The following is a 16,023-nucleotide window of genomic DNA, read 5'->3' on the forward strand; positions in this document are numbered from 1 at the left end:
TTGCATATAATTTCAGATCATCCATGTTGAGCAAATGTGAGATGATCTTGTCAAACATTTTGTAACCATGATTTGTTCTATTCAGCTTATGGGACAAGGGAAAGTGAGGAAGAGTGAATTGCCCTGGAATATTCCATGATCCATTTTCATGTTCTCTGGCACACATGAGCCTTTCTAGTGGTTGAGATCAATTTTGTGTTCCACAGTCCCATACTGTATTGTAGAAAACATTTTGAGAAAGGAGAGATCTTGTATATTTTTTGTACCTTTAAGATCCAGCTATGTGGGACACTGTCAAATGCCTTACTATAATCAATTATTATTATTATTTATGGTGTGCACAAATGTTTTTCAGAATCAATGTTCTTGATGCCAGATCACTACTAGTTTCCTTAGATATCGAGGACCCTTTTTTTAACAATCCTTGCTGTTCCCAGTAGAGCAGATTTCTGAATTAATGCAACTCTCATAGTTACACTAATCTCAATAAGGGAACTGTTATTATTATTAATGTTATTATTATTATTATTTGATGAAAACTCATTGCTTATTTTGCTGAGTATGATGGAAAGTGTCAGCTGTCCACAGCCAACAGACTAAGGTGACACTTTTCTACTCTAGGCACAAGGCCTGAAATTTCTGGGGAGGGGCCAGTCAATTAGAGCAACCCCAAAAGGATGAAAGGGAAAAATTGACCTTAGTGAAATTTGAACTCAGAATGTAAAGACAGGCAAAATACCACTAAGCATTTTGCCTGATGTGCTAACGTTTCTGCCAGTTTGCCTAAGGTGACACTTGTTCACTGGTCAAGTTTCAAGAACCCTGTGAAGAATTCTTGCAATTTCGAGCAATGCTGATATTCGTAGGTGTTCTACCTTCACACTTTCATCAATATTTTTCAGCCATGTTGGTAGTTGAGTGCTGATACTTCCCAAATGCACCAATTACTATTGCTATCACATCTACTCTTCCTGATTTATCACAACCTTCGTATTTCCCACTTTAAATCATCATAGTTGTTTAATTTTTCTTCTTCTTTTCACATTGATCCTGTTGTCACCACAGCATGCTATATTGATTATTATTGTGGTTCTTATGATAATTCTGAGGATGCATGGCCTAGTGCTTAGGGTGTTGCACTCACGATCACAAGATCGTGGTTTCAATTCTTAGGCTGGGTGCTGTGTTGTATTCTTGAGCAAAACACTTCATCTTATGTTGCTCTGTGATCACTTTGGCATCTGACATGTGGTACACAGTGCACCTTGGAGAAAGTTGAGCTAATGTACAGCACACACATTCGATCACTATAAACAAATCATTTGTTCAGAAAGCTGGACACTCAAATGTTGCCTTTGACAGGAGAGTCCGTCGTCATAATTAGGCAAATTGGTTAGATGGAGAATCTGTTTTAGTTCAAGGCTTTAATCAGTTTACTGTAATTGAAAAATGCATGACCATCACATAATTACATTTCCTTACCTTTTACATTTTTAATTGCCTACATAACATATTCTTGTGAAACATGATATATTTTTGTCTTTTTCAATTTTGAGAATTTTTAGTCGTTGAAAGAATGTCAATATTTACAAATATTGAGACAAAATGTAAATTAAATTTATTGCATATTTGAGATTAAAATCTTTCGTTCAGTATTGTCACAAAAGAATGTTTTCTTTGTGTATTTGATCTAAAAAAAAAAATGGGTTCTAGTGTAACTAAAGATATCACTGCACCTCCCTCTGACCAACCCCATTTTCTTATCTTTATTCCCATAACACTGCTTCATTGATCTTGAGACAATTACTTACGGCAATGGTTCCCAAACTTTTTCAGGCTGCAGCCCCCTTGACCCTCGAGTCACAATCCTAGTGCCCCCCTCCCCTCAGCACCACAAACGCAGAAAATTCAAAACAACAGTATTTCACAAATATAACTTAGCCTAATTAACCCATTATTTTTTAGAGGGAGTGGGGTGGGACAGAGTGGAGTTGCATCCATCGCCCCCTTTTGGCCTCATTATTACCTCGCTTTTCTTCAAAGCCCCTCTTGATCTTTCTGCTGCCGACATGGGGTTACCACTGCTACCGCTGATGCAAATTCCTTGTTAGGCAACTGTAAGAAATACATGACTAAGATGATTCTAATATATCTAGCATTCATCAATCTGGAGAAGGCCTTTGATTTGAGAGTTATTAAGAATAAGTGAATGCCTTGTGAGGACTGTCCAAGCTTATGTGTACCTATATGTGCCACTGGATATGCATTGTCAAATATGCATGAAGAACAGGATGCAAATGTGTTGTGAGAAAAACTGAGTGCAAGGGGAATCAGATGCAGTGTGTAAGAGAGAAGACTGTTGGTATGAACATGTGATGCTGTATAAAGAAGTGCCAATTGCTTAATGTTGATGGAACATATGATAAAAAGGAGATGGCTGATTTCAGGATGCTGAGCCTAACTGTAAAGATGACAAAGGACTGGGATGGTTGGCGATATGTGGTTATATTGGCCATACTTGTACAACACTCTCCTGTAGGCTCACCATGCATTTACAACAAGGAGCAATCACTACACACTACACCAAACACCAGAAAACAAATTAAGATAGAAAAATACTAGTGGACAATACATTCATACTGTATTTTATTTTTTCACAAAAATAGAAGATTGATCCCCAAAGCTGTACACACATCATGATAGAATGCTAAATTTTACACATTAAAGTGATTGATGATATGGAAGCCAAATAGTCAAAAAAACTTGGTAGTAAACCCTACATAAATTTGACTATTACAAAAGAGGTGATACAAAGCCAAATATATTTTGTATCCTGATTATGAGGCTGTGAAAGTCTAGAAACATTGGTTATATTGTAGATCTAGGAATTTTATTGTTCCAAACAAACTGCAAAAAATTTATATGGAAATGTGAAAAATCTTTTAAGTGTGTGTGTGTGTTTGTGTAAATCATTTAACAATCACTTTTCCATGCTTGCATGGCTTAGATGTAATTTGATGAGGCAGATTTTCTATGGCCACATGCAGTTTCTGTTACTGACCCTCACCTATTTCCAAGCAAGATATTTCCCCATGGCCTGGCATATTTTCCATAGAAGAATAGAAACACACAGTATTGCTTGTACAACAGTGATGCTTCTTTACAACCATCACATGATGTCTAAACAAATAAAGGCACACACACACACACACACATACGGAGGCATGTGCATCGATTTAGTCCTACTTGGGCGTCTTCATCATCATCATCATCATTGTTTAACGTCCGCTTTCCATGCTAGCATGGGTTGGACGATTTGATTGAGGGCTGGCGAACCAGATGACTGCACGAGGCTCCAATCTTGATCTGGCAGAGTTTCTACAGCTGGATGCCCTTCCTAACGCCAACCACTCCGAGAGTGTAGTGGGTGCTTTTTATGTGCCACCGGCATGGGAGCCAGTCAGGCAGTACTGGCAATGACCTCGCATGAATCTTTTTACACATGCCACTGGCACAGGTGCCAGTAAGGCGACACTGGTATGCATGCATAGATGGCAGGCTTCTTTCAGTTTCCATCAACCAAATCCACTCACAAGGCCCTGATTGGCCTGGTGCTTTTGCAGAAAACACTTGCTCGAGGTGCCATGCAGTGGAACTGAACCCAAGACCACATGGGCTCAGTCTCATTTGGTCAAGTGTCTTCTCTGATATACATGGAAGACAGATGTTAAGTGGTGAAGATTATGCTGATGTGTATATCCATCATTTTGCTCATGTTTCTATGTTGATTTTTCCACGTTTGTCTGGGTCAGGTGAGAAATTTATTGTCAGTTTTGTATGGCTGTGTACCCCCCAGCCCCACCCTCAACTCCAATCCTAACCTGGTTCCACACAATAATTACCCAGTCCTTCAAAGAACGAGCAGCTTGAACATTCTTTCATTGAGGACTGCATACAAACTACCATTGTCTGACTGAATGGTTAGGCTTTTTATATACATGTCAAGACAAGTTGGAATACGAATTCACTCGTGCACATGCACACACACGTTTGTATGTGTATGTGTATCTATACATGTGTAAGTGTAGGTCATCATCATCATCGCCGCCATCATTAAACCTCTGTTTTCCATGCTGGCATGGACTGGACGATTTGACAGGAATTGGCAAGCTAGAAAGCTGCCCCAGGCTCCAGTCATCTGTTTTGGCTTGGTTTCTATGGCTGGATGCCCCTCCTAATGAAAAACCCACTTTACTGGTATGTGCTGGATGCTTTTAACATGGCACGGGCATGAGCGCTTTTATGTGGCATTGACACAAATGGTTTTTATGTGGCACTGGCCCAGGACTCGTGTAGGCCAATTCTCTTCACCAGAGGAGAGTGTACTTGGTACTTCTTTTGTGTCACTGGCATGAGTATATACGTCCGTTTTCCATGCTGGCAGTTCAACTGGGGTGTGGGAAGTCAGGAGGCTGCAACAGGCTCCAGTCTGATCTGGCAGTGTTTCTACAACTGGACACCCTTCCTAATGCCAACCACTCCGAAAAGCACCACTCATGTGTTGAAGCATATTTTATTGTGTCAGGGGAGAGTCATTCTGTTTTAATGCCTTATTAACACACTCACTGGTTTGATTTCCACTTATTTTAGTTTTTCTAAGATTTTCATTGCATCTTGCAACCTTTTCAATAGTCATTGATTCTGTCTGTTATCTGAGCTGCATTCTTTTTGTTTGTTTGTGTGAATGTATGTGTGTGTGTGTATAGGCTTCATGTATGGGAAGTGGAGGAGCTGCACTCTGTTGTTCAGTATCATGGACCGGAAGTCTATTGTTTGGGTTCCTATATAATAGGGTAATCTATAGTTACCTTGATACTTTGGTGGATGGAGTTCATTATGTGCTGGATGCTCTCTATTATGTTCCTCTCGATTTCTACACTACAGTTACTACATACCTACAATAAAGTGAAACAGTTGTGGATTGTTCAGCTAAGGATTGTTTAAGTTTTCTGTCTCACCAGGTCATGAAGAGGCCAGCCACACCAACACCAATGGCTGCACCTTGAATCTACATCTATAGTTTCCTGTTAACCCTTTAGCATTTAAACCGGCGATATCCAATCAAAAGTATTCTTTGTTTTATGTTCAAACAGGCCAGATCTGACATCTCACACCAACCCTACAATATCAGTTTAAAAATTAACAGTTACCTCATCAAAATCTCATAGCTACAAGATAATGCCTGATTAGTTCAAAACAATGTGAATAAAAACGGATTAATTTTGGCAGAATAATGTGAACACTAAAGGGTTAAACTTTACTATGTGGTTTTTCAAGGTGGTTCTTATGCTAGCTCCTTCTTTTCACTTGACTGCTGTACTCAGGGTCCTGGGTGTGTATGGTCCCACCACTCCAGTGCCCTGTGGTGCTTTTCTTCACTGCCGAGGCGATGGTATGTAGGATTAATCTTGGCATTAACTGAAGAACTAGAAATGTAGTCTACAGCATAAGGTGCATAGAGGGTGCTTGTAAAGACAAGAACATGACATACATTGGTGAGACATCTAGAAGCATTGTGGAAAGACTAAATGAATATTTGAGACAATATGATGACCAAAAAAAACCATCCTCCATACTCTAGCTACATGGAGGCACACAGGGTCAACTTGACATCCGCATTTTATCCAAGCACCCAGGGAACCCAACACTCAAACATGGAGTATGTCCCCTGTACAAAATAGAAGGTAGTGATACTCCAATACCCACAGTTTATACATAATAGGGAGATTGTTAGTAGGTTATTATGTATGTATGTATGTATGTATATATATACATCATCATCATCATCGTTTAACATCCGATGATGATGATGATGTATATATATACATACATACATACATAATAACCTACTAACAATCTCCCTATTATGTATAAACTGTGGGTATTGGAGTATCACTACCTTCTACGTATATATCTATTTTGTACATGGGACATACTCCATGTCTGAGTGTTGGGTTCCCTGGGTGCTTGGATAAAATGCGGATGTCAAGTTGACCCTGTGTGCCTCCATGTAGCTAGAGTATGGAGGATGGTTTTTTTGGTCATCATATTGTCTCAAATATTCATTCAAAAAGAGAGAGAAAATGATTTCTAATAAAGATTCATCATATTCATAAAAAACAGCCAGAGTAAGTAATAAGAATATGGAAATATATTCTTATTACTTGCTGTTATGAATATTCAATATATGTATACACACACACACATAAGTAGTTAAATGAATATGTAAGTAAACAGATAAATAAGTAGATAGATAGGTACATAGGTAATACACACAGACAAGCTCACATACATACACACGAGAGAGAGAGAGATCTGCAGAAATTGTTATGGTTTGTGTCATTCCTTTTCTGACCAGACTATGAGAAAAGGAGAAACACATTCTGACTCTTAAGCTGTTACCATATTCTCACATATACTGCGTTCTCTGTGCATGTCTGACCGGCTCATTTTATTAACCGAATCTGCTTGAACCAACTTATAAATATATTTTAAATATTTATACCTAAATACTTGATTAATACATCCAACAAAGGATTGTCTAATTCATTGAATTCCATACCCGAGTTCTATTCAAGTTGCTCACAAAGGCAACAACACCTCTAGCTGCATTCATTTAGGCAGACAAACCAGATAACTTTGTGTACTTCTAGCGAGTATATAAAGGAATCTAACATTGAATAAAATCTGCAGGATTCAAAGTTACTTGTTATAACTTTAGAAATGTTACATTATCATAATTAAATTCAAATTACAATGAAAGTAAGTGGGTGCTTTTTACCTGACACTGGCATTGGCCATGACTACAGTCTCACTTGGCTTGACAGGTCAACACAAGCACAGTATATTGCCTAGGGTTGTGGTCACCCAGCACTTGAATGATGCTTTTATGTGGCACGGGCATCAGCTTTAAAAGCATTGAGATGTCTAGAAAGTTAAGGAAGTAATTTTTATTCTCAAACGCAGGATAAGGCTAATAATATAGCATGAACAGGATAAACTACCCATATTTTGCAGAAAAATGTGTCAGCTGCCAGCCTGGCTGCACCAGGTTCCAATCTGATTTGGCAAGGTTTCTGTGGCTGGATGCCCTTCGTAATGCCAACCACTCCGAGAATATAGTGGGTGCTTTTTACTTGGCACTGGCATTGGCCATGACTACAGTCTCACTTGGCTTGACAGGTCAACACAAGCACAGTATATTGCCTAGGGTTGTGGTCACCTGTCACTGCCTCCACGAGGCCCAGCGCTTGAATGATGCTTTTACATGGCACGGGCATCAGCCACAACTATGATTTCACTTGGCTCAACAGTTTTCACAAGCACAGCATATCGCTCAACAATTGAAAAGTACTTTTAACAGGCCAGTTATGCAACACTGGCATCAACCATGACTACAATACCACTTTGCTTGATGTCACTGCCTCCATGAAGCTCAACGCACAAATGGTGCTTTTTATGTGCCAGTCAGATGGTACAGGCATCAGCCATGACTACGATTTCACTTGGTTCAACGGGTCTTCAAGCACAATATATCGCTCAACAATTGAAGAGTGCTTTTAATGGGCTGGTTATGCAACACTGGCATCAACCATGACTATGATCTCACTCAGCTTGATGTCACTACCTCCATGAGGCCCAACGCACTAATGGTGCTTTTTATGTGCCACTGGTACGGATGCCAGCCACAACTACATATCACCCAACGATTCAAATATTTCCAATTCTGTTATATGTCTGTGAACATGATATTATGGTTGACAGTTAATGCTTTTTTATTGTCTGTTTCATGTTTTTTTTTATTGTTATTATCATTACTTGTTATTAAACAATTTTACTTTTCAATGGTTTGTTTAGATGACTTCCAGTGATAAAGATTTTCGTTTTATGGCTACAAATGATCTGATGGGAGAATTACAGAAAGATTCCATTAAATTGGACGATGAAAGTGAAAGAAAGGTATGTAGCATCATGAATTCTAGCAGGATCTGTGGAAATTCTACAGTGTGAGTCGGCATATTTGAAAACCTCGTTAATGTATAAATATTAAACACAAGCAAGGAATTTTAAAATTTTCTTTAGAAATCCTACCATTTAAAAATAAAAGTGTAACATCCTCAGCCATTTTCTAATGTTATTTCACATTAATTTAACTCCCTCTTGATATATCACTTAATGCATAAATTTATAGATCCTTGTGACGTTGTTTCATTATGTTAAATATTTCGACTGATTTGAACACCCAAATGGCTAATAATATAAACCTCTTTATTTTTTTCATCTTCATCATCGTTTAATGTCCGTTTTCCATGCTGGCATGGGTTTGATGGTTTGACGAAAGCTGACAAGCTGGGGAGCGGCACCAGACTCCAGTCTGATCTGGCATGGTTTCTATGGCCAGATGCCCTTTCTAACGCCAACCACTTTACAGAGCGTGCTGGGTGCTTGTGTGATGTCACACAGCTGCTTTTACGTGCCACCACCACGAGTGCTTTTCACCCCCAGAGGGACCACTTCTACAGTGGAGTTCGAGGTCTTCTTGAGTACAGCAAGGTGCCAGGCATCTCAGTCCTTTGTCATCTTGTCTGAAAGCTTCAGCATCCTGAGGTTGTTTTGCTGTACTTCGTCCCATATCTTCCTGGGTCTCTCACTTCCACATGTTCCATCTACTTTAAGAGATTGGCACTCCTTTATGGAGCTGTCAGCATCTATCTGCAAAAACATGACCAAACCAGCATGGTCTTCTCTCTTGCACACAGCAACTAATTTTTCATTGATTCCATACCACAAATTCCTTACTATTTAACAGCACGGAATTTTGTCAGTGAACAGGTTGCAGTCTCAAAGTGACGAAAATATTTTGGCAAATTAAATTTAACAAATTACTGTTTACATTCATCAAGACCAGTTTTTTTGACATCGAAGAAAAGATAGGCTTCCAAGCTAAAACATACTCACTAACCTCTCATTCATACTAGTTCCATTTTTGGTACAAAACATAAGAATTGCTTTTAGCACTCAGAGACAGAACCCTGTTTGCTGACAAGAATAATGTTTTATTCGAGCTTGATCATTACCAGCATCACCTTACTGGCACTCTAGCCCCGTGTTAGCAGGGTATTAAGAGCATCATCCGAGCATGATCGTTGCCAGAGCAGCTATCTGGCCTCCGTGCCGGTGGAACATAAAAGACACCATTCGAGCGTGATCGTTACCAGCATCGCCTTACTGGCACCTGTACTGGTGGCATGTGTAAAAAGATTCGAGCGAGGTCGTTGCCAGTACCACCTCACTGGCACGTAAGAGCACCCACTACACTCTTGGAGTGGTCGGCGTTAGGAAGGGCATCCAGCTGTAGAAACACTGCCAGATCAAGACTGGAGCCTGGTGCAGCCATCTGGTTCGCCAGCCCTCAGTCATTCGTCCAACCCATGCTAGCATGGAAAGTGGACGTTAAACAATGATGATGTAAATTTTGATGTTTAACATGGAGGAAGATCAAGATATTGAGCTTTTTTTTTTCCATTTCTGTTCTGGTTATGCAAATGAGCTTTGCCTTCACTAAATCTATTTATATTTTGTTGTTTACTAAACAAATTCTTTTGTGTTATTTTGTAGGTTGTAAAAATGCTTTTAAAATTGCTTGAAGACAAAAATGGTGAAGTTCAGAACTTAGCTGTAAAATGGTAAGAGATATTGTTGTTATGGTTGTCATCATCATCATCATTACCACTAGCACCACCACCAACAACATCACCATTATCATCATCACTTCTGCTTTTCCTGTTTGCATGGGTTGGCTGGGTCTTCTCTAACAGTATTTCATCATTTGTCATAATCTCTCTCTGCTGCTTGTTCCTTCTACGTTGATCGTTTATACCAGACATCATATATGTCTCTACCAGACAGTCTTCTCTCTTACATGCCTTATCCGATTCCATTTTCACCAGATTTTCTCTCACTGGAGAAGATTGGAAGAAGTCCTTTCTGCAATATGGACACATTTATCTGAGTTTATGTTTCCCTCACACTCCACCAGCTCTGATTGAGCATTGCTCCAAATTGCTCCCCAGGCCATCACAGAATAGCTGCCATGTTTCATTGTTGGCTGCAATCTTTTCATGTCAAATTCTTGATCACAGTCTCCAGACCCACACTTGACCACTGTCAGAAAATACTGCAAATCTGGACTCATCAGAGAATATGGTAGTAGCCACTCTATCATTGCATTGGCCTAATCTTTTCTCCACTTGATATTGGCTGATTGAAGAAGTGGCTTCCTTCTTGCTGCTCTGCCAAGTTTGTGGAGATACCTGACAGCTGTTCTGGGACTGACATCAACTTGTTCTGCTATGTCAGAAGCCTTGCAATGAGGATTATCCTCCACACTTCACTTAACAAAGCAAAGGTTCCTGTCAGAGGGCCCTGGTCGACCTGGGCAAAGTGATGCGGACTCCTTCCCCTCTCTGGTGAATTGCACAATCACCCTATTAACTGTAGAAAAAGGGACCCCAAAATTTTCTGCAATTTTACACTGGCTAAGTCCACTTTCAGATTGACCTACAATAAAGCCTCTTTGAAATTTGGACAGTTCCAAGGCTTCTTTTGTATATGGCATGATTAAACATAAAAACGTTCATTAATCATCATCATCATCATTTAACGTCCGCTTTCCATGCTAACATGGATTGGACGGTTCAACTGGGGTCTGGGAAGCCCGAAACCATTTGAAGTTAAAATAAACATAAAACAACGTTTTATGGGGGTGTCTATTTACTTCTATCACATCTGTATATATATATAACATGACCGCCTGACTGGCCCTGTGCCAGTGGTATGTTAAAAAGCACCATCCGAACGTGGCTGATACCAGTACCTTCTGATTGGCCCCCGTGCCGGTGGCACATAGAAAGCACTATCCAAACGTGATTGATGCCAGGCCCACCTGACTGGCTCCTGGACCACTGGCACATAAAAAGCACCCCCACTACACTCTTGGAGTGGTTGGCATTAGGAAGGGCATCCAGCTGTAGAAACTCTGCCAAATCAAGATTGGAGCCTGGTGCAGCCATCTGGCTTGCCAGTCCTCAGTCAAACCATCCAACCAATGCCAGCATGGAAACTCAAAGCAACTGTATTTCACACATAAAATTTAACCTAATGAACCCATTATTTTGCTATCCCTTTATTGCCCCACTTTTTACATGAACCACTACCCCATTATCATCCCACTTTTCTTCAATGCTCCCTTGGAACTTTCCACTGCCCCCAGGCAGGCAATACCTCCCAATTTGGGAACCATTGCCCTATAGGAACAGTGAGCTCAATGTTCCTTTCAATCTGGTGCATGACAATTTCTGCAGGGAAGACTTGAATTTGCAGAAGATTCCAGAGATCTGGGTGAGAAAGAACTCAGTATAGTAGTTAGTGAGCAATTGAAATGGGTGAAATGATGGAAGAAGAAAGTAGGTTGGGGTACACTTCTCTAATCTGCTCTCCTAAATATTTTCAGCCCAAGTACATTTAATATGCAGCCCTATGTTCTTCAAGGAATCAAGAGGCTTAAGAAAATAGAGAAGAGATATTTTATATACCAGCAGTGATGGGCATAAATTTCACCTAATTGTCAATAAACTTAGTATATTCATGCATACAGCTGTTATATGGTCTGTTTATCAGTGGTATCTGATGGCCAACTGTGACAAATCACATGACAATGTAATGTTCTGCATGACAAATTAAGCCTACAAAATTGTTTCTCACAACTGCCTCATGGCTCACTGGAAATATTTTAACAACTCCACTAAATATGCTTTTTAGCATATTAATAAGATAATAACTATTAATTATACGTTCTCAGACTGAACTGTTTTGTAAATATGTTGTGTTGTATTTAATTACATGTTCCTTCCCTCTTTTAAAACTTGATGTGAATGAAGATAATCTTGACACAAATGGTTTCAAGTGTTTCATTGTTTTGTTGTAAATTATTATCTTTTTTAGTTCCACTTACAATTCATTGGTAACTGTATCAATTTTCATTACTCTACACCATCATCATCGTTGTTTAACACCTGCTTTCCATGCTAGCATGGGTTGGACAGTTTGACTGAGAATCGGTAAGCTGGGAGGCTGCACCAGGCCCCAATCTGATTTGGCAAGGTTTCTACAGCTGGATCCCCTTCCTAACACCAACCTCTCCAAAAGTGTGGTGGGTGCCAGTCAGACAGCATTGGCATAGGCCACACTCGAATGGTGCTTTTTACATGCCACCTGCACAACTGCCAGCCAGGTGGCACTGGCATCAGCCACACTCAAATGGTGTATCTTTTACGTGCCACCGACACAGATGCCAGTCAGGCGGCACTGGCATTGGCCATGCTCAAATGGTGCTTTTTAGAATTGAAGTCAATCATTAATGTTTATTAATTAATAGCTCATCATCATCACATCATCATCAAACAGTTTCACAGGATCCACCAATCCTGAAAACTGCATCATGCTCCAAGTTTCATCTTCAGCATAGTTTCTTCGGCTGGCTGCCCTTCCTGAGTGCTTTTTTGCATAGCACCAGCACCAATGAGGTCACTGCAATGTGGACTACACCATAAAACTTGTTTTCACGATATCATGTATCCAAAGTAACACTGAAAGCATAATGGGTGGAGAAGTGATTGGCTTTTATAAATGATTTAACTTGCATTACATCTTGAGAATCTATTTCTTTCAGTATGGGTCCTTTGGTGAATAAGGTGAAGGAGTTTCAAGTTGAAACAATAGTGGATACCCTGTGCAGCAATATGTTATCAGAGAAAGAACAACTGAGAGATATATCAAGTATAGGTAAGTATGTCTCTGTGGTACAGAAAGGAGCAAAGCTGGGAAAGCATTTCAGATCAGAAGGCTGCGTGTTCGAATCACGTCGGGGGTCACCAATATAGTGGCGTTTGTTTCTGTGTTTGAATGTAGTCTCTGTGATACAGAAAGGAGCAAGGCTGGGAAAGCATTTCAGATCAGAAGGCTGTGTGTTCGAATCATGTCGGGGGTCACCAATATAGTGGCGTTTGTTTCTGTGTTTGAATGTAACTTGAGTAAAGTGTTGCCAAATAAATCCACAATGTGGAAAGTCTATGAAACAGTTGCATCTGTGAGGCATTGAGAGAATACATCAGAAGGCTATGTTAGAACAAACGTCATAATTTATTTGGGTTGCAATAAGAGTAGAGAATTATACGTAGGAATGAAGGAAGGCCATTGAACTTACTGTTACACAAATGGGTAAAGGCATACCACAATAAAGGTAGTTTAACCCTTTCGTTACTGTATTTATTTTGAGATGCTCTGTGTTTCTTTCAATTAATTTTAAACGTAACAAAGAATTTAGTAAAATAACTTAGTTATCATTCAGCTAGTGTTAGGAACATAAATTGTGACTAAGGTTTGGTGGAAGATTTTTATTCAAAACTTATGAAAACAAGGCATTTGTACTCAGAGTCCGAGCCGGTTTCAGCCAGGTTGGTAACGAAAGGGTTAAACAGGCAGGTTCTGGCTATAGAGAATAACAGGATTTGATATGTGCGAGCTTAATGTAATCCTGAAGTTTATGGCATTGAGTCAGTGAAATAACTCAGCCATTCATGTTGAAGTATGCTTTTGGGTTGTGTCTTTCCACTGTCCCACTGAAAATAGCTGTACTCTTGTTGAAGTCTTCTGCTGGCTGACTAACTGGAACGGGATAACTTTTTGGATGGATGACATTGTATTTATAGCTACGCAACCAGCTCTGATTGGTTGCAGTTGACAACAAAATAGTGCTTCCTTGACTCACTACATCTCTCTATATATAAACGGCAAAATGTCTGTCTGTGTGTGTGTGTGTATCCTTTATACAAATCCACAATTTTTCAGTTAGAGGGCTCGCACTTTCTATGGTCATTCAAAACCATCCAAGGGTGGTCGTGCACATCTTTACATTTCCCCAGTCAGCCCACAAGGCCATTAAAAAATCAATAGAAGTGACTTTTTTGTGAATTTTCTATCCAAAACCCGATCAAAATGCCCGAAACTTGATACGCCAATTGAATGCCAGCTAGCTGTATGTGATTGGTCAGAGATTTGGACAGTACTTGCGTGTATGTGCGCACACATGCAGCTGTATATGACCCGGCAATGCTGGGTCATAGTGCTAGTCTGCATTACTTTGTAATTTTTTTTTTTTTTTGCAATCTTCAAAGAGACTTGAAGGTAAATTAGGAAACCCTAGGATTGTACACTATTTATTATGAGGTCCGTTCAACAAATATTGGGACTGGTGCTATAGAAGGAAAACTACAGCATACATCCATTCAGCATTTGATGTCCTTCAAAGTAGTCGCCTTCTGAGGCCCCATAATTTATGCAGTATTGTTTCTATCTTTTGGAAGCATTCCTGGAACTCCCTTTCTGCCTCATAGCATCCTCTTGGATTTCCTCAATGTCTTGAGATCTCATTTCTTTGAAGTGGGATTCCTGTCAACCCTTGTTTTTGGTGTCATAGCCATAGACCCACGATTTGCTACCTGTTAGGACTGTTTTCAAAAAGTTTGCATAATCTTCGACACGTTCAAGAAGATCCCATACAGTTGAAACCAACCCTTCTTTTTGAGACGACCACACTCTACACTCTTTACTTTCAAGTTCTGCCATAAACAACAGGAGTGGGTGAGAATGTGTGACAGAGTTCAATCTCTGCCAAGTGGCTTCAATTTGTATTTGCTCCGTTACCATAGTAACAGTCTTGATACTTTTTGATCAGATCTTGTATTTTTATCTTTTATGTGTTTTGATCATTTCTTATTTTATCAGTCTTTTTTGCTGAACTAAGTTACAGGGGATGTAAACACCAACACTGGTTGGTTGTCTAGCAGTGATGGAAAACAAACACAGGCACAAACATGCATACATATTTTAAATGTCAGACGATTTTGTGAATACAATTTATTTGTGAATTAAGGTTACCATTGGTTTCATGTTAAGAAGAGTAGGAAAATATCCTTGTGTCTTTACAAATTTTCAAGCCAATCACATGGAGAAAGGTGTTTGCCTCTATTTTGGAAAACACCCCCATTTAGCTTGAACTAAACTTTTCTTTACATGAAACCAATGGTAGCTTTAATTCACAAATAACAAAGAAAAAATATATATATACTTATAAATTGAGGATATAATCATCAAAATGATTATATCAGCGACTGGTGTATAAAAAAAAAGCCATATTGGTAAATCATCATTGGTAAAATTAATTTTTAAGTATATAATTATAGCTATATAATTAAGGGCACTTGAATGCCAATGCTTATACACTACAAGTAGATGTCAAATGTATAGATAACAAGTTTAGAGTGGCTTGTACACATTTGACATCTACTTCCAGTGTATAGGTGCTGGCATTCCAGCACCCTTAATTATAATTATGTACTTAAAATATGTATATCTGGTTGGCCACATCTGCACCAATATATCTATTTTCATTGAGGACTGACTCTCATTAATAGTTACTGACTATAGGGGAATTAGTCTTAATATATTTAACGAGGTAGACATTAACTATTTAATTATCGATACTTATGCAGTGAGAGACAAATGTTACTTTGTTTCAGCAAGTATTATTTTTAAATATGCTAATTTTTCTTGCCTACTTAGTGATTCTGACATCACTCGGTATATGTTGACAACATTGGTATATTTATGAGGTCTAATTAGACAGAAACATGCCTGGAGTTATCATTAAGCTAATGTTAGGAACATAAATTGTGACTAAGGTTTGGTGGAAGATTTTAATTCAAAACTTATGAAAACAAGACATTTGTACTACAGAGCTAGAGGCAGTTTCAGCTGGGTTGGTAACAAAAGGGTTAATATTGAACAAAAATAATGGCATTTCATTTTATTTAAATCTTTTCTGGAAAATATATTTATTTTTCA

At 39.1% G+C, this 16,023-nt stretch overlaps 1 protein-coding gene across 1 annotated transcript in view; it reads left to right on the forward strand.

The window, feature by feature from the left end:
* Positions 1-16,023, forward strand: part of LOC115209274 (cullin-associated NEDD8-dissociated protein 1) — an 86,926-nt gene that overhangs the window by 8,316 nt on the left and 62,587 nt on the right. Inside the window, exons 2-4 of the mRNA XM_029777581.2 lie at positions 7,918-8,019; positions 9,679-9,746; positions 12,791-12,903. Coding sequence (XP_029633441.1) covers positions 7,918-8,019; positions 9,679-9,746; positions 12,791-12,903 — 283 coding nt within the window. The remainder of the gene's footprint in view (positions 1-7,917; positions 8,020-9,678; positions 9,747-12,790; positions 12,904-16,023) is intronic.

This window comes from Octopus sinensis, linkage group LG3 (genome assembly GCF_006345805.1).
Source record: "Octopus sinensis linkage group LG3, ASM634580v1, whole genome shotgun sequence".
In the NCBI taxonomy this organism is placed as follows: domain Eukaryota; kingdom Metazoa; phylum Mollusca; class Cephalopoda; order Octopoda; family Octopodidae; genus Octopus; species Octopus sinensis.